We start from the raw sequence: 25,233 nt of genomic DNA on the forward strand, positions 1-25,233 counted from the left end.
CGATCGAACATCTCTGGAGAGACCTGAAAATAGCTGTGCAGGGACGCTCCCCATCCAACCTGACAGAGCTTGAGAGGATCTGCAGAGAAGAATGGGAGAAACTCCCCAAATACAGGTGTGCAAGCTTGTAGCGTCATACCCAAGAAGACTCGAGGCTGTAATCACTGCTTCAACAAAGTATTGAGTAAAGGGTCTGAATACTTATGTAAATGTGATATTTCAGTTTTCCGGTTATTGCTTTGTCGTTATGGGGTATTGTGTGTAGACTGATGAGGGGAAAAAACAATTTAATCCATTTTAGAATAAGGCTGTAACGTAACAAAATGTGGAAAGTCAAGGGGTCTGAATACTTTCCAAATACACTGTATATTTGTCCTAGTCCACACATGTACAAGTGTGTATTAATGTGCATGTGTGAATTGGAAATTTGTTTTTTACATATCCCAACTCTCCCTCAGAGTGGGGCCATGGCCAGGGTCTGCCATTATCAACGGCGACCCCGGAGCAATTAGGGTTAAGTGCCTTGCTCAAGGGCACATCGACAGACTTTTCGCCTTGTCGCCTCTGGGATTCGAACAAGCAACCTCACAGATGGTTCAACAGTCTTTACAGAGAACCTTAGAGTTCTACAGACAGAAAGAGATCAGGTAAGGACTGCTGTGCTATGCGTGTGTGTGTATGCGTGTGTGTGTATGTGTGTGTGTGTGTGTGTGTGTGTGTGTGTATGTGTGTGTGCGTGTGTCTGCGCCCTTGAGAATGGTGTAGTAGAGGTAGCTATAGGCCTTTGGGAAGAATGAATAAGGAGACTGTGAGTAACGGTTTCTAGTAACATACTGAGGTCACATAAGAGCAAGGCCACTGTACTGTTTTAGCTCATCTAAGTGTTATAAATGAGAAAACCATGTAACTAATTCATCCTTTACATAACACCTGTTTGTATTTTGTGTGAACATTGCGCTGTGTCCTTGTTTTGAATTATACTGAACAAAAATATAAACGCAACATGTAAATGCAACACCGTCTTACACCTGATGACGAGGCGCATGCATGCACAAATTCATGTTGTTCCTATGACCAGAGAAAGTGAAATATTCCTCGATATTAAAATAGACATGACGAGTTGCTAATAATAATAAAAACGCAGGGCTATCGAGACACTTGGCTACTCATTCATTGCAGCTGCAGCGCGAGTGGAAGTAGGGAGAAGCACGTTTTATCTTTTGTAATAGTGTTGAATTAAAACAGTGTTGACAATGCTGAATAAATACTTAGAATGAACTCACTCATAAAAACAGCAGCTCTTTGCTCTATTCTTTGACAGTCTCTCTCTGGTCAAGGTTTTAAAAGTTATGAAATCTCACGTAGGCTAGTACAGTGCCTTGCAAAAGTATTCATCCCTGTTGGCGTTTTTCCTATTTTGTTGCATTACAACTTGTAATTTAAATGGATTTTTATTTGGATTTTATGTAATGGACATACACAAAATAGTCCAAATTGGTGAAGTGAAATGAAAAAAATAACTTGTTTCAAGAAATTCTAAAAAATTAATAACGGAAAAGTGGTGTGTGCATATGTACAGTGGGGTGCATATGTACAATTGTGCAAGTTCTCCCACTTAAAAAAGATGAGAGAGGCCTGTAATTTTCATCATAGGTACACGTCAACTATGACAGACAAAATGAGAAAAAAAAATCAAGAAAATCACATTGTAGGATTTTTAATGAATTTATTTGCAAATTATGGTGGAAAATAAGTATTTGGTCAATAACAAAAGTTTCTCAATACTTTGTTATATACCCTTTGTGTCACGATCGTCGTTAAGAGAGGAGGACCAAGGCGCAGCGTGTTGAGCGAACATACTTTATTTAATTAAAGTGCACACACGAAATACAAAACAACAAACGATACCGTGACGTCCTAAGTCTAACACAACCAACTGGAACAAGATCCCACAAACACTAAGGGAAAACCGACAGTTTAAATATGGCTCCCAATCAGAGACAACCAGCCACAGCTGACACTCGTTGCCTCTGATTGGGAGCCACTCAGGCCAACATAGAAATAAACAAACTAGAACTCCCAACATAGAAACAGAACACATAGAATGAACACACCCTGGCTCAACATATAGAGTCCCAGAGCCAGGGTGTGACACTTTGTTGGCAATGACACAGGTCAAACGTTTTCTGTAAGTCTTCACAAGGTTTTCACACACTGTTGCTGGTATTTTGGCCCATTCCTCCATGCAGATCTCCTCTAGAGCAGTGATGTTTTGGGGCTGTCGCTGGGCAACACGGACTTTCAACTCCCTCCAAAGATTTTCTATGGGGTTGAGATCTGGAGACTGGCTAGGCCACTCCACGACCTTGAAATGCTTCTTACGAAGCCACTCCTTCGTTGCCCGGGCGGTGTGTTTGGGATCATTGTCATGCTGAAAGACCCAGCCACGTTTCATCTTCAATGCCCTTGCTGATGGAAGGAGGTTTTCACTCAAAATCTCACGATACATGGCCCCATTCATTCTTTCCTTTACACGGATCAGTCGTCCTGGTCCCTTTGCAGAAAAACAGCCTTGATGTTTCTACCCCCATGCTTCACAGTAGGTATGGTGTTCTTTGGATGCAACTCAGCATTCTTTGTCCTCCAAACACGACGAGTTGAGTTTTTACCAAAAAGTTCTATTTTGGTTTCATCTGATCATATGACATTCTCCCAATCCTCTTCTGGATCATCCAAATGCACTCTAGCAAACTTCAGACGGGCCTGGACATGTACTGCCTTAAGCAGGGGGACACGTCTGGCACTGCAGGATTTGAGTCCCTGGCGGCGTAGTGTGTTACTGATGGTAGGCTTTGTTACTTTGGTCCCAGCTCTCTGCAGGTCATTCACTAGGTCCCCCCGTGTGGTTCTGGGATTTTTGCTCACCGTTCTTGTGATCATTTTGACCCCACGGGTGAGATCTTGCGTGGAGCCCCAGATCGAGGGAGATTATCAGTGGTCTTGTATGTCTTCCATTTCCTAATAATTGCTCCCACAGTTGATTTCTTCAAACCAAGCTGCTTACCTATTGCAGATTCAGTCTTCCCAGCCTGGTGCAGGTCTACAATTTTGTTTCTGGTGTCCTTTGACAGCTCTTTGGTCTTGGCCATAGTGGAGTTTGGAGTGTGACTGTTTGAGGTTGTGGACAGGTGTCTTTTATACTGATAACAAGTTCAAACAGGTGCCATTAATACAGGTAAGTGGAGGACAGAGGAGCCTCTTAAAGAAGAAGTTACAGGTCTGTGAGAGCCAGAAATCTTGCTTGTTTGTAGGTGACCAAATACTTATTTTCCACCATAATTTGCAAATAAATTCATTAAAAATCCTACAATGTGATTTTCTGGAAAAAAACATCTCAATTTGTCTGTCATAGTTGACGTGTACCTATGATGAAAATTACAGGCCTCTCTCATCTTTTTAAGTGGGAGAACTTGCACAATTGGTGGCTGACTAAATACTTTTTTCCCCCACTGTATTCACCCCCTTTGCTATGAAGCCCCTAAATAAGATCTGGTGTAACCAATTACCCCAAGAACACCATCCCGACAGTGAAGCATGGTGCTGGCAGCATCATGCTGTGGGGATGTTTTTCATCGGCAGGGACTGGGAAACTGGTCAGCATTGAAGGAATGATGGATGGCGCTAAATACAGGGAAATTCTTGAGGGAAACCTGTTTCAGTCTTCCAGAGATTTAAGACAGGGACGGAGGTTCACCTTCCAGCAGGACAATGACCCTAAGCATACTGCTAAAGCAACACTTGAGTGGTTTAAGGGGAAAAATGTAAATGTCTTGGAATGGCCTAGTGAATAGTTATGTACGCTCAAGTTTTCTGTTTATTTGTCTTATTTCTTGTTTGTTTCACAAGAAAAACATATTTTGCATCTTCAAAGTGGTAGGCATGTTGTGTAAATCAAATGATACAAACCCCCCAAAAAACAATTTTAACTCCAGGTTGTAAGGCAACAAAATAGGAAAAATGCCAAGGGGGGTTAATACTTTCACAAGCCACTGTATCAAACTTTGCTGTGGCCAGGGTCGTGGAGGCTGTAGGCACGGTGATTTGAGCTGTCCGATTGGCCAGCGTAGTAGGCACAATTGATTTAGCCACAGATCTCCAGGTCCGCCAGGTAGGCGGAGTATGTATTTTCAGACAAATTAAATGGTTCAAAAACGGAACACTTTGCCTACCCGGTGCGCAGGGCTTCTGAATCAAGTGCACCTACCGCCAACAGGGCTTCTGAATCAAGTGCACCTAACGTCAACAGGGCTTCTGAATAAAATATACCATTTAGCAGACGCTTTTATCCAAAGCGACTTACAGTCATGCGTGCATACATTTTTTGTGTATGGGTGGTCCCGGGGATCGAACCCACTACCTTGGCGTTACAAGCGCCGTGCTCTACCAGCTGAGCTACAGAGGACCACTGAATCAAGTGGACCACCTGAATCAAGTGTACCTACCACCAACAGGGCTTCTGAATCAAGTGCACCTACCGCCAACAGGGCTTCTGAATCAAGTGCACCTACCGCCAACAGGGCTTCTGAATCAAGTGCACCTACCGCCAACAGCACAACACAAATTTTTAAAAAAGAGCTCAAGCCTTTATGCCTTTATCGTTGGCTGTTCTATAGAAATGTTTGGTGATCGACTAGGAATACCTTGAAGATCGACCGGTTGGTGACCACTGATGCAGAGGATGCACACTCACTCACAAGCAAACGATTGCGCTCGCTCACACACACACACACACACACACACAGACTAGAGGCTGTTCTGCCAGCCTTGGTGTGCGTCTCCCTGCTTTAACTCAGTTCTACACTCTCAGCAGCAATACAGTAACACACATCAACACAGACCACAGAGGACCACAGCCCCACTCTCAACCAGAGGACAGAGAAGGAGAGCAGAGAGAAATGGAGAGATGGAGAGAGAGAAAGAGAGAGAGAATGAGAGATAGACAGAGAAAGTGAGAGAGAAAAGGAGAGGTGGGCAGAGAGGGAAAAACAGAGAGATTTAAGCAGACTGGCGTGTAAACAGACTCATTTGCATAGAAGCACAGAGCACAAGTCAATGAGTCACTCACACACAAATACACCTACACACAAACACACATGTACATGCATGAAGGCTGCACACACACACACAAACACACACACACACAGGTAGACAAAGACATCCACACAGCCAGGCATCCTGAAACATGGTATCCCCCTATATGCCCACTCAGATCTATTGAAAGATCATGTGAGACCTTTAGGCCAACCTGTGCTCAGACATCCATTTCTCCTCCAGCCCAACTCTGCTGGTGTCTGGCGCTTTCCAACTTTGATTTCTTTACTGCTCTGTTGCTCTGTTATTGTGGAGGCTGTTTTACAAGACAAGGCCATGAGTGTGTGTGTTTGTGTGCGTGCACGTGTGTGTGTGTGCGCTCATGTGACAGGGAACAAAGAAGATTGAAACATTTAGCAAACCTTTGATCCGATGCCCCCCTCAACACTGTGATTTTTGTTGTTTGTTGTTCAGAAGAACAAAAAGAGAGGAAGCTTTGAAAGTCACTGCGCTCCCTTTCTCTCTGGGTCATATTTACACTACAGAGAGTGGAGATGGTGACCATATGACACAACACCAGTGATAAAAACAGATACATGATGTACACTAGGTGCTCTTAAGGTTACGCTGTAACATGCCGTGTAAATTCAAACTGACGATACTGGTTGAAGATGGATTGCTGTGAGGAGGGAGGGTGGGGGTTCTGGTTAGGTGAAGATGGATTGCTGTGAGGAGGGAGGGTGGGGGTTCTGGTTAGGTGAAGATGGATTGCTGTGAGGAGGGAGGGTGGGGGTTCTGGTTAGGTGAAGATGGATTGCTGTGAGGAGGGAGGGTGGGGGTTCTGGTTAGGTGAAGATGGATTGCTGTGAGGAGGGAGGGTGGGGGTTCTGGTTAGGTGAAGCGAGGATGGTTTGAGGCAAAGGGAAGGTGAAGAGAGGGGTTTGGAGTGAAGGAGCTAGAGAGAGAGGAGGAGTGTAAGGTGCTGGGTAGATGAGGGCGGTCCTGACGGCATGTCAATAAGATGTCTTCTCTGTGTGCAGAAAGGTGTACACACACAGCTGGAGGCTTGGCCTCTCAGCATCAGTAATACGTGTGTGTGTGTGTGTGTGTGTGTGTGTGTGTGTGTGTGTGTGTGTGTGTGTGTGTGAGCGAGGGAAGTTAAAGAAGTAAAGGAAAAGGAGAGTGAGACATTGGTACCACAGACAGAGACAGAGAGAGACAGAGACACAGAGACATTGGTACCACAGACAGAGAAAGAGAGAGACAGAGACACAGAGAGAGACACCGAGAAAGAGAGACACACACAGAGAAAGAGAGAGACAGAGACAGAGACACAGAGACATTGGTACCACAGACAGAGAAAGAGAGAGACAGAGACACAGAGAGAGACACAGAGAAAGAGAGACACACACAGAGAAAGAGAGAGACAGAGACAAAGAGACACACACAGAGAGAGAGAGAGACAGAGAGAGAGAGAGAGAGAGAGAGAGAGAGAGAGAGAGAGAGAGAGAGAGAGAGAGAGAGAGAGAGAGAGAGAGAGAGAGAGGGAGAGAGAGAGAGAGAGAAGCCTAAGTAACCTTTCCAGTAGATCTACTCTTGGAGAGCTCAAGCCCTGGGGGGAGGATGGATGGACAGACAGACACTGGCAGGAGGGAGAGAGAGGGAGTCTGGCAAGGAGGGGTGGGGGAATCAGACACCCCTCAAGGGCTGGAAGACGGACGGACGGACGGACGGACGGACGGGGGGTTTGGGGGTATGGCCTCAGCTGAAGACTATGTCCTGTCGCCTCCACTCTCTGCCCTTTCTGCTGAAAATGTCAGCTCACGCCCCTCCACTGTCCCTAATGACTCTTAATGTATCTTACATCACTGTCCCTAATGGCTCTTAATGTATCTCACTGTTGCATACATCACTGTCCCTAATGACTCTTAATGTATCTTACATCACTGTCCCTAATGGCTCTTAATGTATCTCACTGTTGCATACATCACTGTCCCTAATGACTCTTAATGTATCTTACATCACTGTCCCTAATGGCTCTTAATGTATCTCACTGTTGCATACATCACTGTCCCTAATGACTCTTAATGTATCTTACATCACTGTCCCTAATGGCTCTTAATGTATCTCACTGTTGCATACATCACTGTCCCTAATGACTGTTAATGTGGCTTACTGTTGCATACATCATTGTCCCTGCTATGACTATTATAAAGGTCAACTGCCCCTTAGAACCAACTTCTCTAGTTTTAAACGGCCTCTGTGTCATCGATATGAGAAAGAAACATTAATTGTTGTGTCAAAATGTACTACAAAGTCTAAATAGGATAATTTTGGTCATAAAGTCAGTCTCGTCCAAAACTGAGTTTGGTAAATGACTGCATCATGAGTTACTTGAGGGTTTGGTTTGGATTACAATTATGTCAACAATTCATGCCCCCTTTTGCCTAATAACACATGGTGACACTGTGTTTGCTGGGAAAAGACTGGGCGAGTTCGCTTTGCACTGCCCCGATGCTCCTTAGGAGGACCAATGGAATGGTTGAAAATGAGCAAACCCCGCACACCCGGGGCACTGGGCTTCCATAAAGTTGTTTACAATCTTATGGATTACATTCGACTAGTTTCTACCATTAAAACCTGAGACTGGTGTGTTGTTGGTAAGTAGCTACGTTTTGTTTATAGCTAGCTAGCTACATGCTACATGTCAATATTTGATAGGCTATGCCGCTATGATACTAGGCTGTGATACTGTGATGTAACTAGCTAAATACATAGCCTCTTCCTGTTGTGTAATGTGAGAAGAAGATTTGCATTGCTAACGTTGCACCTGACGACAGGTTTGATCCTTGCTAGCTAACATCAAACCACACCCCCAACACAACTCTTGTTTGCCTTCAGTCATGGCCGCTAGCATTTCTTAATGAGCATTGATGGAAAACTAGGTCAAAACAGGAAGTGCAGTCGCCCTTTAATGTGTCTAACTGTTGCATACATCCCTGTTTATAGGATGATTCCAGCTTTGATTTGACCTTATTATGAACATTTTGTGACAGACCTCCTCCTGATGCAAACACACACACACACACACACACACACACACACACACACACACACACACACACACACACACACACACACACACACACACACACACACACACACACACACACTCACTCACTCACTAATGACAGACTTAGATTCAGATTGCTGCAGGAACATGATGGTGTCCTTTCCACTGCCGAGGTCTATAGTGTTAATGCCACAGTAACACAGTGTGTGTGTGTGTGTGTATGTGTGTGTATGTGTGTGTGTGTGTGTGTATGTGTATGTGTGTGTGTGTGTGTGTGTGTGTGTGTGTGTGTGTGTGTGTGTGTGTGTGTGTGTGTGTGTGCGTGCGTCAAGGAAGTAGGTTTTGGTTTTGCCAAGGCGTTGTGGACGGGATGGCGGATTACAAGGTCGAATCCAACAATAGAAAGTTGTTTTTGATAATTTTGACTAATTATCAAAAATGACTAAATGTATCCTTAAACACTTTGAAATTTGACGTTTGGAACAACTTCAGAATTTGACGTTTGGAACAACTTTGAAATTTGGCGTTTGAGAAACATGGATGAACGTCTAATTCTGACGTAAGACTGTGAGAGCTAGTTGGGAAAGGCAGGTGGTTGTGTTATTCAAACTGAGGTGTGTGTGTTTCTGCTAACTCAGTCAGAATTGACCTGCTCTACACCTCACACTGCTTTCTGATTCATCACCGTGGTTACCCAACCACCGCCGACAGAGAGACCCGGGTGACGCACAGAGACACATTTAATCTGCATTAACTGTATTTTTCTGTCTGTGTGTGTGTGAAAGGGGCCCCCCTAAGCTAAAACGGACAAACCCAGGCCCAACTAAGGCCCTCTAAAACAGGGGACTAATAATCTATTCTCAAAGATAGTAAAGGAGAGCTAAAAAGAGGAAGGGATATGTAGTGACACTCATATATCTGCCTGAGAGGGGAACCCTGTGAGAGAGCGCGAGCAGAGTGGGAGCGAGGAGAGAATGATAAAAGCGAGGGAGTGAGCGTGAGAGAGGGAGATAGAGAGATGTAGTGGTGCTTGAGTTCTGACTGTGGAGAGGAGGTCCTGGTACTGTACAATAAAGAGCATGTGTGTGTGTGTGTGCATGCAGGGGACAGCCACAGCAGATAAGAGCCACTACTGATGATCACAGATGATTTGGGTTTGTGGAGATTTTCAGTCTGTTCGGTGTGTGTGTGTGTGTGTGTGTGTGTGTGTGTGTGTGTGTGTGTGTGTGTGTATGTGTTTAGATGATGTTTTGTGTGGGCAATAATAGTGGAACAGGCCTGCAGGGTAATGCTCTTTCATAAGAGGATATGTAAACATAAACTGGTGTATTTCATAATCATCTGTCCAGATTACCACAGTAAGCCCTGGGTGGCTCTAGTCTGTCAACAGCCTCCCTCTGAAACCCACTGCAACATCACAGCCATCCAATTAAACCCCCCGTAAGGAGCAGAAACAACTACAGGAACACACACACACACACACCTACTACATTGTGTACATTTTTGTTGGTATTCTCAATATTAGCTGATCTTGTGCAGATTCATTATACAGCAATCATGTATTGATATGGTAAATAGAATTGACTATGCTCTCAAACGTATGCACCCTGCATGCAAACCTGATACTTTCAACTCAACGAATGGTTAGAAAAACAGTAGCTTGGAAAGATGGTTAGTTCTGCAAAGTAGCAGACCTTAAGGTATCTTCTCAACTTATTGAAATCAAAAAGATCTACATTTCCAACTAATATCGCTAGCTGATGTACGGATAACACAGTGTTACTAGAAGACAGAAACCTGGCATGAAAAGACTCCCTGAACACAGTCAGTTAAAAGCATTCAAATGAGTTCAGCTGGGACAGATAGGCCCCCAGAGGACAACTAACCTGCAGAAATAGACTGGTAGAAAAGGACAGACAAATCCAAGAAGAACTAAGAAACAACACAGACTTTCAAAGCTATAACCCGGAGGAACAGAACTAATAAAGGAGAGAAAGACAGGAAGACTGGAACAGAAAAATTAAGAAGTGAGAAATAAGAAGATGGAGAGAGTAGAGAGCAGTGTGTTAGCTTGCTGACAGAGGAGACTGCAGATAGAAGATGGAGAGAGCAGTGTGTGTTAGCTTGCTGACAGATAAGACTGCAGATAGAAGATGGAGAGAGCAGTGTGTGTTAGCTTGCTGACAGATAAGACTGCAGATAGAAGATGGAGAGAGCAGTGTGTGTTAGCTTGCTGACAGATAAGACTGCATATCAGAGGTTGTTATTCAACAGGACCATTTTAGCCTCTTTTTCTGATGCGCACACGCACACGCACACAGTACATAAATACCTTCTCCTTGGTGCCTGACTGGGAGCTGTCTGGCCGGGTGCGGATGGTGAAAGGGGAGGCCAGGCGCAGCAGTATGGCCTGGAAGGTGGGCTGGATCCTGGGGGAGATGATCTCAAAGCAGTCCCTGAAGGAGAGGGTCCGGTGAGGCTCGATCCGTGCCTGCCTTCTCAGACCTTCCCCTAGCTGCAGCAGCTCCATGCTGGGGCCCAGCACCAGGTGGAAGGGGAACGCCCTGCAGAATGTAGCCGGACCGATGCGCAGGTCAGTGGGGGAGAGGGAGAGGGGCGGGAGGGTCCGCTTGGAGGTCTCTGTTGGAAGGGTGACAGAGGAGGGAGGGATGTAGAGAGGGGAGGGGGAGGTTTCTCTGATGAGGAAGGAGAGGCAGACGGGGGCAGACGGGGAAGGGGGTGAGGGAGACGAGGAAGGGGAGGGAGTCGGAGTAGGGGTGGAGGCTCCTCCTGAGTGTTCTGCGTCCTCATTGGGTGACAACGCCGCTAGGGGAGGGGCTTCCTTCACCACGACGTGGGAGTGGAAGATTCGGCGTGCAGCGGCTCGGATCAGACCAGGCATAGCCAATCCCACGACAGGGGCGGGGTTAAAGCAGTGGAGGAGGAGAAGCTTTCCTCCCACCCTCTCCCTTCCTCCTCCTCCTCCTCCTCCTCTCTCCTCCTCGTGAGGCTCTTTGCATTGAAAGGAGGGGCTCTCTGAAGAGGCACGGCGTCCGGTCGAGGTTCTGATGTGTTCTAAGATGGCGTCAAAGCCGTTAAAGAAGTCCTGCAGGTTCCCTCCCACCGCTCTTAGAACCCGCTCATTCTCCTCGAAACACAGACCGAAGAACTCCTCCCCGAAACGCTCCCTCAGCTCACAGAACCGCACACCTAGAATACAAAGCAACCAGAACATCAGGACAACATTAGGACAACACAACCACAACCTCAGTATAAGGTAAGGACAACACAACCACAACCTCAGGATAAGGTAAGGACAACACAACCACATCCTCAGTATAAGGTAAGGACAACACAACCACATCCTCAGGATAAGGTAAGGACAACACAACCACAACATCAAAGTAAACAAACACAGCTGGAGTGCCATGGCTGGGCTGTAGGGGGTTATTTACTGTGAAGGACAAGCAATCTGGAGTCAGCTTTAGAGCACACACACAAACACACACACACAGCTGCTGCTGTTTGTCTGACTGATCAGTCAACCCTGATGCATAACAAACAGAGAGAACACAACAGGCTGGACAACACACAAACAACTACAAACCAAACACACACACACACACAGAGGTGGGTTAGGTAATGAGGGTATGGTGAGGAGCATGCTGACATTTACAGGCATGTCACGGAGAGAGCGAGGTAGAGAGAGATGGAGGGAGGGAGGTAGATGGAGGGAGATGGAGGGAGGGAAGTAGAGGCAAATGGAGGGAGGGAGGTAGATGGAGATGGTGGTAGGTAGAGGAGCTGGAGGGAGGGAGGTAGAGAGAAATGGAGGGAGGGAGGTAGACAGATGGAGGAAGGGAGGGTGATGGATGGAGGGAGACAGATGGAGGGAGGGAGAGGATGGGAGGGAGGGAGGTAGAGGGAGATGGAGCGAGGGAGGTAGATGGAGATGGCGGGAGGGAGGTAGGTAGAGAGAGATGAGGGAGGGAGGTAGACAGATGGAGGGAGGGAGGGTGATGGAGGGAGGTAGATGGAGATGGTGGTAGGTATTGGAGATGGAGGGAGGTCGAGAGAGATGGAGAGAGGGAGATGGAGGGAGGGAGGTAGACATATGGAGGGAGGGAGGTAGACGGAGGGAGGGGAAGGAGATAGCGAGCTATGGAGGGAGGGGAGGTAGACAGATGGAGGGAGGGAGGAGAGGGAGATGGAGGGAGGAACGTAGACCAAGGGAGGTAGAGAGAGATGGAGGGAGGGAGGGAGGTAGAGAGAGATGGAGGGAGGAGGTAGATGGAGATGGAGGGAGGTAGATGGAGGGAGGGAGGGAGGGAGGGAGGGAGGAGGGAGGGAGGGAGGTATAGAGAGATGGAGGGAGGGAGGTAGACAGATGGAGGGAGGGAGGGAGGGAGGGAGGGAGGGAGGGAGGGAGGGAGAGGAGGAGGGAGGGAGGGAGGGAGGGAGGGAGGTAGACAGATGGAGGGAGGGAGGGAGGGAGGGAGGGAGATGGAGCGAGGGAGGGAGATGGAGATGGCGGGAGGGAGGGAGGTAGAGGGAGATGGAGTGAGGGAGGTAGAGATGGAGAGAGAGAGGGAGGGAGGTAGACAGATGGAGGGAGGGAGGGAGGGAGGTAGACAGATGGAGGGAGGGAAGTAGACAGATGGAGGGAGGGAGAGGATGGGAGGGAGGGAGGTAGAGGGAGATGGAGCAGGGAGGTAGATGGAGATGGCGGGAGGGAGGTAGGTAGAGAGAGATGAGGGAGGGAGGTAGACAGATGGAGGGAGGGAGGGTGATGGAGGGAGGTAGATGGAGATGGTGGTAGGTATTGGAGATGGAGGGAGGGAGGTCGAGAGAGATGGAGAGAGGGAGATGGAGGGAGGGAGGTAGACGGAGGGAGGGAAGGAGATAGCGAGCTATGGAGGGAGGGAGGTAGACAGATGGAGGGAGGGAGGGAGAGGGAGATGGAGGGAGGAACGTAGACCAAGGGAGGTAGAGAGAGATGGAGGGAGGGAGGGAGGTAGAGAGAGATGGAGGGAGGAGGTAGATGGAGATGGAGGGAGGTAGATGGAGGGAGGTAGATGGAGATGGAGGGAGGGAGGGAGGTATAGAGAGATGGCGGGAGGGGAGGTAGACAGATGGAGGGAGGGACGGAGGGAGGGAGGGAGGGAGGGAGGGAGGTAGACAGATTGAGGGAGGGAGGGAGGGAGGAGGGAGGGAGGAGGGAGGGAGGGAGGGAGGGAGGGAGGGAGGGAGGGAGGGAGGGAGGGAGGTAGAAAGCAATGGAGGGAGGGAGGGAGGGAGGTAGAGAGATGGAGGTAGAGAGAGATGGAGGGAGGGAGGTAGAGAGATGGAGGGAGGGAGGTAGATGGAAATGGAGGGAGGGAGGTAGATGGAGATGGAGGGAGGGAGGGAGATGGAGCGAGGGAGGGAGATGGAGATGGCGGGAGGGAGGGAGGTAGAGGGAGATGGAGTGAGGGAGGTAGAGATGGAGAGAGGGAGGGAGGGAGGTAGACAGATGGAGGGAGGGAGGTAGACAGATGGAGGGAGAGAGAGGATGGGAGGGAGGGAGGTAGAGGGAGATGGAGCGAGGGAGGTAGATGGAGATGGCGGGAGGGAGGTAGGTAGAGAGAGATGAGGGAGGGAGGTAGACAGATGGAGGGAGGGAGGGTGATGGAGGGAGGTAGATGGAGATGGTGGTAGGTATTGGAGATGGAGGGAGGGAGGTCGAGAGAGATGGAGAGAGGGAGATGGAGGGAGGGAGGTAGACGGAGGGAGGGAAGGAGATAGCGAGCTATGGAGGGAGGGAGGTAGACAGATGGAGGGAGGGAGGGAGAGGGAGATGGTGGTAGGTATTGGAGATGGAGGGAGGGAGGGAGGGAGGGAGGGAGGTCGAGAGAGATGGAGAGAGGGAGATGGAGGGAGGGAGGTAGACATATGGAGGGAGGGAGGTAGACGGAGGGAGGGAAGGAGATAGCGAGCTATGGAGGGAGGGAGGTAGACAGATGGAGGGAGGGAGGGAGAGGGAGATGGAGGGAGGAACGTAGACCAAGGGAGGTAGAGAGAGATGAGGGGGGGAGGGAGGTAGAGAGAGATGGAGGGAGGAGGTAGATGGAGATGGAGGGAGGTAGATGGAGGGAGGTAGATGGAGATGGAGGGAGGGAGGGAGGTATAGAGAGATGGCGGGAGGGAGGTAGACAGATGGAGGGAGGGACGGAGGGAGGGAGGGAGGGAGGGAGGGAGGAGGGAGGGAGAGATGGAGGGAGGGAGGGAGGGAGGGAGGGAGGGAGGGAGGGAGGGAGGGAGGGAGGGAGGGAGGAGGAGGGAGGGAGGGAGGGAGGGAGGGAGGGAGGGAGGTAGAAAGCAATGGAGGGAGGGAGGTAGAGAGATGGAGGTAGAGAGAGATGGAGGGAGGGAGGGAGGATGAGAGGTAGGAGAGCCAGGAAAGGGAGAGGATGGAGGAAGGGAGGGAGGATGAGAGGTAGGAGAGCCTGGAAAGGGAGAGGATGGAGGAAGGGAGGGAGGATGAGAGGTAGGAGAGCCTGGAAAGGGAGAGGATGGAGGAAGGGAGGGAGGATGAGAGGTAGGAGAGCCAGGAAAGGGAGAGGAAGGAGGAAGGGAGGGAGGATGAGAGGTAGGAGAGCCAGGAAAGGGAGAGGAAGGAGGAAGGGAGGGAGGATGAGAGGTAGGAGAGCCAGGAAAGGGAGAGGATGGAGGAAGGGAGGGAGGATGAGAGGTAGGGAGAGCCAGGAAAGGGAGAGGATGGAGGAAGGGAGGGAGGATGAGAGGTAGGAGAGCCTGGAAAGGAGAGGATGGAGGAAGGGAGGGAGGATGAGAGGTAGGAGAGCCAGGAAAGGGAGAGGAAGGAGGAAGGGAGGGAGGATGAGAGGTAGGAGAGCCAGGAAAGGGAGAGGAAGGAGGAAGGGAGGGAGGATGAGAGGTAGGAGAGCCAGGAAAGGGAGAGGATGGAGGAAGGGAGGGAGGATGAGAGGTAGGAGAGCCAGGAAAGGGAGAGGATGGAGGAAGGGAGGGAGGATGAGAGGTAGGAGAGCCTGGAAAGGAGAGAGGATGGAGGAAGGGAGGGAGGATGAGAGGTAGGAGAGCCTGGAAAGGGAGAGGATGGAGGAAGGGAGGGAGGATGAGAGGTAGGAGAGCCTGGAAAGGGAGAGGATGGAGGAAGGGAGGGAGGATGAGAGGTAGGAGAGCCAGGAAAGGGAGAGGATGGAGGAGAGAAAGAGAACAGCATAAAGAGGTAAAGAGGTAAAGAAGTGTGTGTTTGTCAGAGCTCCACCGAGATGTCTCTCCTCCTCATTAGAAGGTACCAGAGGGGTTAGTGTGCATGCATGTGGAGAGGTTCCTTTTAGTTGCAAAGTGCAGCTGAAGAATCATTATAGTGTAAGCATTATAAACCACACACCCATTACACACACACACCTTTATATTCGTGACATTTCAGGACTTTTGGGGGAGTCAAAATGACACACACACACTTTTGGACATAAATCAAACCATTAATCAAACACTGATACATGAAAAAGCACACACTATACCTTATAATAATAATAATAAATAATAATAATAATAATAATAATAATAATAAATAATAATAATAATAATAATAATAATAATAATAATAATAATAATAATATGCCATTTAGCAGACGCTTTTATCCAAAGCGACTTACAGTCATGCGTGCATACATTTTTTTGTGTATGGGTGGTCCCGGGGATCGAACCCACTACCTTGGCGTTACAAGCGCCGTGCTCTGAGCTGGTAGAGCTGGTAGAACTCATCCATTGTCAAAATGCCCTTTATACACTCTTACACTATAAAAGCCATGCAAGTTTCATTAAATGATAGGGGCATTGCTACATAACATGCATTTTGTTTGTTTTCATTATTTTTATTCATTCAAGTAATATTGAAATTAGGCATTTCCAAAGGGAACACAAATAAAACCAGGAAATTCCTGTCAAGTACAGCTCATAGGGCACTTTTTTTGTCAAAGCCGAACGTGCCATCGCAGTTTTAAAAAACAATGAACTTTTAGTTTTTATTGGTCCAATAAAAGTATTGACTAAAAGCTTCGTCTTTTGAGTCTTGTAGATCTTCAGTCTGGAGAGTTGGTCCAATTCAATCCAATAACTTTGCCTGTACTTTGCCTGTTAGGACCTTGCATTTCTCTCTGTTTCTGCCAAGCATTCACGTACAAGCCCCCTGGCATGAATGATACCTCGCTTTAGTCTCTCCATGGCACTTTTGCTCCCAGCATAAGTTGGTCTAATCTCCTTCCCAAGCTCTTCAATAATGGCTAGCAGTTCTGCATATTTACTCTGAGGCACTTGACTTCCACTTGAACTCTGTGAAAAGCCGAAAGATGGTGGTCCATAGTCATTCACTAATGGCCTGTAAGATTGCAGTGTTGATATGCTTGTTGATGTAGAGTGAACAACAGCAACTTGGTTCACGGAAGTTCCGAGAACATGCTGATGGAGGTTGGGCTTGTAAGACATTCCTAGAGACATTATAACTGAAAGAAATAAAAATCGTCCTAAAATCCAATGAAGCGCCTCTGTCTCCCTCAGACACTTTTTGTTTACACCTTAGTAAGCATAGTTAGCAGACAGCATTAATCAAACTCCTTGAAATGTGCACACAGAGACTAAGCAGAGAGCATAGAAGTCCTTAAAAGCACACACACACACACACACACACATTAAGCAGGCAGCATCAATAACATCCAAGGTTATTCTGCCAACACACAACTCTATACCGATTGGCCACACACACACGACACACACGGCAGAGTGATACTGACCCTGTAGAGTAGCCATGTACTGTAGTATTCCTGAGATGTCCGCCTCTTCTCCAGAACCAGAATTATCCACAAAGGGACACTTCTCCAAAGTAAAACTTTTATTTTCCTCCTTCCCATCCTCTCTGCACCTTTGAACACACACACACACACACACACACACACACACACACACACACACACACACACACACACACACACGGAATGGAGACAGAGAGATGATATAACAGGCTAGAGAGTGCCTCATTGCTGGTTTGTTTATAAACCAATGGGGCATTACTGTAATATTGATCTGGGCATTACTGTAATACTGACCTGCTATGTCTAATGAGCACATTTACCACCCTACTAGACACAGATCACACACACATACACAATTCACAAACACACATACACACATACGCACATGTATACACACACATACACACACACACAAACACCGAGCATAGAACAGAAACTCACCAACACAACACACAGACAGTAATACTTAAATATACTGAACAAAAAATAAACGCAACATGCAACAATTTCAACAGTTTTACTGGATTACAGTACATATAAGGTAATCAGTCAATTGAAATAAATAAATGAGGCTCTAATCTATGGATTTCAAATGACTGGCAGGGGTGCAGCCATGGGTGGGCCTGGGAGGGCATAGCCCACCCACTTGGGAGCCAGGCCGACTCACTGGTGAGCTAGGCCCAGCCAATCAGAATGAGTTTTTCCTCACAAAAAGGGCTTTATTACAGACAGAAATACTCCTCAGTTTCATCGGCTGGTCTCAGACAATCCCGCAGGTGAAGAAGCCGGAAGTGGAGGTCCTGGGCTGGCATGGTTACACGTGTGGGCTGGCGTGGTTACACGTGGTCTGCGGTTGTGAGGCCAGTTGGACGTACTGCCAAATTCTCTAAAATGACGTTGGAGGTGGCTTATGGTAGAGAAATGAACATTACATTCTCTGGCAACAGCTCTGGTGGACATTCCTGCAGTCAGCATGCCAATTGCACGCTCCCTCAAAACTTGAGACATCTGTGGCTATTGTGTGACAAAACTGCACATTTTAGAGTGGCCTTTTATTGTACCCTGCACCTGTGTAATGATCATGCTGTTTAGTTAGCTTCTTGATGTGCCACACCAGTCAGGTGGATGGATTATCTTGGCAAACGAGAAATGCTCACTAACAGGAAAGTAAACAAATGTGTGCACAAAGTTTGAGAGGAATAAGCTTTCTGTGCATATGGAACATTTCTGGGATCTTTTATTTCAGCTCATGAAACATGGGACCAACACTTTACATATTGTGTTTATATTTTTGTTCAGTATAATTCAAAACAAGGACACAGCGCAATGTTCACACAAAATACAAACACGTGTTATGTAAAGGATGAATTAGTTACATGGTTTTCTCATTTATAACACATAGATGAGCTAAAACAGTACAGTGGCCTTGCTCTTATGTGACCTCAGTATGTTACTAGAAACCATTACTCACAGTATCCTTATTCATTCTTCCCAAAGGCCTATAGCTACCTCTACTACACCATTCTCAAGGGTGCAGACACACGCACACACACATACACACACACACACACACACACACGCATACACACACACGCATACACACACACGCATACACACACACGCATACACACACACACACACACATAGCACAGCAGTCCTTACCTGATCTCTTTCTGTCTGTAGAACTCTAAGGTTCTCTGTAAAGACTGTTGAACCATCTGCGTCTGAAAGAAGATTAAAAAACAAATGTCATTGGGACAGCAACATCTGGTTGCTTGTTCGAATCCCCGAGGCGACAAGGCGAAAAGTCTGTTGATGTGCCCTTGAGCAAGACACTTAACCCTAATTGCTCCAGGGTCGCCGTTGATAATGGCAGACCTTGGCCATGGCCCCACTCTGAGGGAGAGTTGGGATATGTAAAAAAAACATTTCCAATTCACACATTCACATTAATACACACTTGTACATGTGTGGAATAGGACAAATATATAGTGCATTCGGGAAGTATTCAGACCCCTTGACTTTTTCAAAAAATTTTACATTACAGCCTTATTCTAAAAAATATATATAAATATATTTTTTTATCCTCAGCAATCTACACACAATACCCCATAATGACTATGCAAAAACAGGTTTTTAGAAATGGGCAGTGAGGTCACCAAGAACATGATGGTCACTCTGACAGAGCTCTAGAGTTCCTCTGTGGAGATGGGAGAAACTTCCAGAAGGACAACCATCTCTGCAGCACTCCACCAATCAGGCCTTCGCGGGAGAGTGGCCAGACGGAAGCCACTCCTCAGTAAAAGGCACATGACAGCCCGCTTGGAGTTTGCCAAAAGGCACCTAAAGTCTCTCAGACCATGAGAAACAAGATTCTCTGGTCTTATGAAACCAAGATTGAACTCTTTGGCCTGAATGACAAGCGTCACATCTGGAGGAAACCTGGCACCATCCCTACGGTGAAGCATGGTGGTGGCAGCATCATGCTGTGGGGATGTTTTCCAGCGGCAGGGACTGGGAGACTAGTCAGGATTGAGGGAAAGGCGAACGGAGTAAAGTACAGAGAGATCCTTGATGAAAACCTGCTCCAGAGCGCTCAGGACCTCAGACTGGGGCGAAGGTTCACCTTCCAACAGGACAACAACCCTAAGCACAAAGCCAAGACAACGCAGGAGTCGCTTTGGGACAAGTCTCTGAATGTCCTTGAGTCCGGACTTGAACCCGATTGAACATCTCTGGAGAGACCTGAAAATAGCTGTGCAGCAAAGCTCCCCATCCAACCTGACAGAGCTTGAGAGGATCTGCAGAGAAGAATGGGAGAAACTCCCCAAATACAGGTGTGCCAAGCTTGTAGCATCTTACCCAAGAAGACTCGAGGCTGTAATCACTGCCAAAGGTGCTTCAACAAAGTACTGAGTAAAGGGTCTGAATAATCATGTAAATGTGATATTTCTGTTTTTTATATTTAATACATTTGCAAAAAAAAACTTTTTTGCTTTGTCATTATGGGGTATTGTGTGTAGATTGATGAGGGGATAATAAAAAAAAAAATCCATTTTAGAATAAGGCTGTAACGTAACAAAATGTGGAAAAAGTCAAGTGGTGTGAATATTTTCCGAATGCACTGTAAGAACACTGATGTCCTTGTCAGGTCAAGTGGTCACTAAAAACTCAGGCCCTAAATATAAAAACAGATCATTTCAACAGCCTGCATTTAATGCTGACATCTAACGCTTTAATAACATTCCAGCAATGTATTACTGGCACACAAAAAAACGATCCTTTCCTATCAACAATAAGAAATAACTACAGAAAGCTCTAAATATTCCAAATCCAGCTTTAACTCTAAATCCCTCTGCAGTGGGCTCTGACTGAGACAGTGTGTGTTTGAGTGTGTGTGCCTTCGTGTATGTGCGTGTTTGTGTGTGTGAGAGAAAGAGAGAGAGAGACACTGAGCCAGAGGGAGAGGGTTTAACATGATGAACATTCATACAATCCTGTAGCAACACTGTGTCAGTCTGGGGTCACCCTACGGCCTCTGTTGAAACCTGGTGTGCAGGAGACCAGCATCTGGCTTATCCAACTGTATACATAGTAGGCATTGTGTGTGTCCTATGAGAGTGTCCTTGTCTTAGCCATTCATTCACAGAACATACGTCATCGACACACACATTCACTCTCTCCACACATTACCATCAGCAAACCAGTAAACACAATGACGAGCACACATCTTTTATCACATTTCACTGACAAGACAAGCAAACATCCACATCACAAAGTCTTGTTCATTAATCAATACACACACACACACACACACACACACACACACACACACACTATGAAAAGGTGGGTTGGCTTGTTAACACATAGTGGATCAGCTGGCTGATCCATACAAACACAATGAAAAATGTGTCAATTAATTTGTGTCTTTAGTTTTACTCTCTCCATATCTCTCAAGCAGTTCTCCTCTCTCCTCCTTTCTCTCTCCACAAGCAGTTATCCTCTCTCCTCCTTTCTCTCTCCTGAAGCAGTTCTCCTCTCTCCTCCTTTCTCTCTCCTGAAGCAGTTATCCTCTCTCCTCCTCTTTCTCTCTCTTCAAGCAGTTCTCCTCTCTCTTCCTTTCTCTCTTCCCAAGCAGGTCTCCTCTCTCCTCCTTTCTCTCTCCTGAAGCAGTTCTCCTTTCTCTCTCCTCCTTTCTCTCTCCTCAAGCAGTTCTCCTCTCTCCTCCTTTCTCTCCCCTCAAGCAGTTCTCCTCTCTCTTCCTTTCTCTCTTCCCAAGCAGTTCTCCTCTCTCCTCCTTTCTCTCTCCTCAAGCAGTTCTCCTCTCTCCTCCTTTCTCTCTTCCCAAGCAGTTCTCCTCTCTCCTCCTTTCTCTCTCCTCAAGCAGTTCTCCTCTCTCCTCCTTTCTCTCTCCTCAAGCAGTTCTCCACTCTCCTCCTTTCTCTCTCCTCAAGCAGTTCTCCTCTCTCTTCCTTTCTCTCTTCCCAAGCAGTTCTCCTCTCTCCTCCTTTCTCTCTCCTCAAGCAGTTCTCCCCTCTCCTCCTTTCTCTCTCCTCAAGCAGTTCTCCTCTCTCCTCAAGCAGTTCTCCTCTCTCCTCCTTTCTCTCTCCTCAAGCAGTTCTCCTCTCTCCTCCTTTCTCTCTCCTCAAGCAGTTCTCCTCTCTCCTCCTTTCTCACTCCTCAAGCAGTTCTCCTCTCTCCTCTAAGGCAGTATGTTTGTATGTGAGTGTGTCAGTGTACTGCTTTAATTAGGGAATGAAGTGCAAACTGGCTGGGCTCCATGTCCCACAGTACACACACAGCTCCATGTCCCACAGTTCACACACAGCTCCATGTCCCACAGTACACACACAGCTCCATGTCCCACAGTACACACACAGCTCCATGTCCCACAGTACACACACAGCTCCATGTCCCACAGTACACACACAGCTCCATGTCCCACAGTACACACACAGCTCCATGTCCCACAGTACACACACAGCTCCATGTCCCACAGTACACACACAGCCTTTGAAGTTCATGAATCACACTACTTTAGAACAGTTATGGGTCTCTCCACTAACTACCACCTCCCTGCATATGTTTGTGTTTGTGTTTATGTGGTATAATGTGTGGAGACAGTGGGAGGGTATGCCCATTTGTGTGTGAAGATGCTGTGTGTGTGTCCTCTGTTCTGGGTCACCGTGGCTGGCCTGGTTGACAGTATCAGGAATGTACTTGGTCCAAGTACATTCTCTGTCCTCCCGGTCATGGTTGACTGAGAGAGGGTCGTTGTGACTGTAAGCCTCTTATTACAGGTACTGAGGCACCGACCCAGACCCAGACACACACACACTAATTCTGACAGAAGCAGGTATCATAAATATTTTCATTTCAAAGTGGGTTGTGGCGTCTCTGCTTTTGGCCAGGGAGTAGCAAGCTAAACACTTCCCTTGGACCAAGGAAATTAAAACCAGTCTTGTATTAGAACAGGATATCTTTAATCACCATAATCATCATCATCAAATGCATCTCTAATATCTAGCTTATGTCCTAGTTTCTATTCCTTAACCTACACGGTTCTGAAAACACAGGTTAATGATGCTGTAAGGTGGAGGCCTCCCAACCAGGGATTTTATTTCACCTGTCCACCTCTTTCACATCAGTGCAGATGGAGGAGAGGAGGCTAGAGGGAAACATCTACACTACACACAGTAAACATCTACCTTCAGTACACTCACCAGAACAACCCCATCACCCAGTAAGGAGTGAAATAGAATAGGCCGAACCAACTACCCATTCTTCTCTCTCTCTCTCTCTCTCTCTCTCTCTCTCTCTCTCTCTCTCTCTCTCTCTCTCTCTCTCTCTCTCTCTCTCTCTCTCTCTCTCTCTCTCTCTCTCTCTCTCTCTCTCTCTCTCTCTCTCTCTCTCTCTCTCTCTCTCTCATTATTCTAACAGTCATCTCTAGGGTGCTGGCCCTTGTGTAATCACGCAGGTGATGCATGCAGAGGGGAGAGAGGAACACCGGAGAAAATCTCTATCTGCAGTTGTTGTTACTGTATCCTACCGTGGGCGACGTTAACCTCCTCAAGCTCTCCCCGAGCGAGTCCAGGTTCACGCGCTTCCGTCTGGTCGCCCGTTTGGGTCCCGGTGCGTCCTCGAACGGGCACGCGAGCTTCTCCACGGGGCTCTTGCCGTTCCAGATGCGTGAAAATGGACAGGAGTCGCCATCATCTCCGGGGCTCTCCAGGCACTCCGAGCCCATCGAGCTGAACGACTCCGACGAGATCTTGCGCGAGGACATGCTGCTGCTGCTAAGCACGAGAAGTCCGTGCGCGTACGCGTGCGGCGACGAAACACACGGCCACGGGGACTCATCAGATTCACTCGCGTGGAAAAGATGGGGAGGCGCGCGCGCCGGTCAAGAGCGACACTAACGGCACGCGAGCATTTAGAGAAAAAACCTATTCCCCAAACAAAGATGCGCTCGCGTCGGCCAGAGAGAGGGACTAGATTCACCAGCTGAATCTCATGTCTAACGGTTTTAACTCTTGTACTTTTTGTTTTCCCTTTTAGAAGTATTTTGCCTGCTGCGCACCTCGCCACTATCACATCCTCTGCGGCTTCACGGCTTTCTGACTCTCTCTCTGTGTTTTAACTATTCATTCTGTCATTCCTTCATCCCTGCAGTTAGCTGGATGTATTCCTCTCCTAGTGCGGTGCGGGCCCGAGGAGGATCGGAAGATACCGAGAGATGCTCGCGCAGTCAGCATGCAGTCAAACATCTGCTCGAGCTGCTGCCTAGTGGAGTTATATCTGTCCACTCTGCTCAAGCTCTACAGCATCACTATTCTACCGCCACAGCCAATCAGATATAATATCAGACTACCCCCCTCCTTACCATCCATATGAGAGGGAGAATTGAGTCAAGGGCTAGGCTAATGTATGGCGCAGATACTGACGGAGGAGACGCTAGAGTACTACAAGCAACTGCAGGAGAACGAACACCATAACCTACAAATCAAATAGGCATAGTGTTTGCATGTGATTTGATCCTTAATTATTTTCAATTGCCACACAATATGCAAGCTGGCCCCACTGTGCAATGCCAGCAGAACATATTCAGTGTGTTTGTATCCTAGACCAACTTGCCATAATCAACTGAATACTGACCGATGTAAATAATGTACTTCTTACTTTACTCGAGGTCATTGAGATAAAACAATAATTTAAGGTAGACTTGGTTCTAGTAGGCTAGACTATGATATAGTACACCACTAAAGTCAACGGGTGTCTTTGGTTCGCACAGCCTCCTCTCCTATAAGAACCGGCTCTCTGTCCCCATAATACACACATGATAAAAGGTAACTGACATTATTAGGGTAATTAAAATCGCGGAACCGCAGCATGCGACAGGGCGGAATTCATGTTGAACACTAATCGCTTCAGTGACCTTGACCTGCCCATGTGCCTGACTATACCCCCAGCCTGAGACACAAAAACGGAAGACAACAGGATAGTGCTTACATACACTCTGGATAAACACACACTGCATAAATATGCAAAACATATTTACACATACACAGCGGTCATTTTCCTGGATGTGCAATTATTTAAAAATATATATTTGCCAAAGCAGTGTGCCCTGACCCAAAAAGATGACATTGAAATACACTATATAGACAAAAGTATGTGGGCACCCCTTCAAATTAGTGGATTGTCTATTTGTCACACCTGTGCTGACAGGTGTATAATATTGAGCACACAGCCATGCAATCTCCATAGACATACATTGACAGTAGAATTGCCTTACTGAAGAGCTCAGTGACTTTCAACGTGGCACCGTCATAGGATGCTACCTTTCCAACAAGTCAGTTCGTCAAATTTATGCCCTGGTCAACTGTAAGTGCTGTTATTGTAAAGTGGAAACATCTAGGCGCAATAATGGCTCAGCCGAGAAGTGGTAAGCCACACAAGCTCACAGAACAGGACCACCGAGTGCTAAAGCGCGTAAGAATCGTCTGTCCTCAGTTGCAACACTCACTAACAAGTTCTAAACTGCCTCTGGAAACAACGTCAGCACAATAACTGTTAGTCGGGAGCTCATGAAACAGGTTTCCATGGCCGAGCAGCCTAAGATCACCATACACAATGTCAAGAGTCAGCTGGAGTGGTGTAAAGCTTGCCGCCATTGGACTCTGGAGCAGTGGAAATGTGTTCTCTGGAGTGATGATGCACGCTTCACCATCTGGCAGT

At 47.3% G+C, this 25,233-nt stretch overlaps 2 protein-coding genes across 3 annotated transcripts in view; both read right to left on the bottom strand.

Annotated features, from left to right (window-relative positions):
* The window catches only part of LOC123484307 (guanylate cyclase soluble subunit alpha-2-like), a 49,585-nt gene extending 25,745 nt beyond the window's left edge, over nucleotides 1-23,840 (bottom strand). The window contains exons 1-4 of one of the 2 annotated variants that reach the window (XM_045214504.1): nucleotides 23,045-23,840; nucleotides 18,658-18,719; nucleotides 16,978-17,099; nucleotides 10,497-11,374 (exon numbers count right to left, since the gene is read on the bottom strand). In XM_045214504.1, coding sequence (XP_045070439.1) covers nucleotides 10,497-11,374; nucleotides 16,978-17,099; nucleotides 18,658-18,719; nucleotides 23,045-23,281 — 1,299 coding nt within the window. In that variant the 5' untranslated portion in view covers nucleotides 23,282-23,840. Of the gene's footprint in view, nucleotides 1-10,496; nucleotides 11,375-16,977; nucleotides 17,106-18,657; nucleotides 18,720-23,044 lie in introns of both variants that reach the window. The other variant, XM_045214500.1, reaches the window with a different exon arrangement.
* Nucleotides 16,066-16,756, bottom strand: LOC123484308 (cyclin-dependent kinase 2-associated protein 1-like). Its single transcript, XM_045214506.1, has one exon. It carries the CDS (start codon nucleotides 16,682-16,684, stop codon nucleotides 16,325-16,327), a length of 360 nt encoding a protein of 119 aa, XP_045070441.1. The 5' UTR covers nucleotides 16,685-16,756; the 3' UTR covers nucleotides 16,066-16,324.
* Nucleotides 23,841-25,233: the final 1,393 nt, after the last annotated feature.

This window comes from Coregonus clupeaformis, chromosome 5 (assembly GCF_020615455.1).
Source record: "Coregonus clupeaformis isolate EN_2021a chromosome 5, ASM2061545v1, whole genome shotgun sequence".
Lineage (NCBI taxonomy): Eukaryota > Metazoa > Chordata > Actinopteri > Salmoniformes > Salmonidae > Coregonus > Coregonus clupeaformis.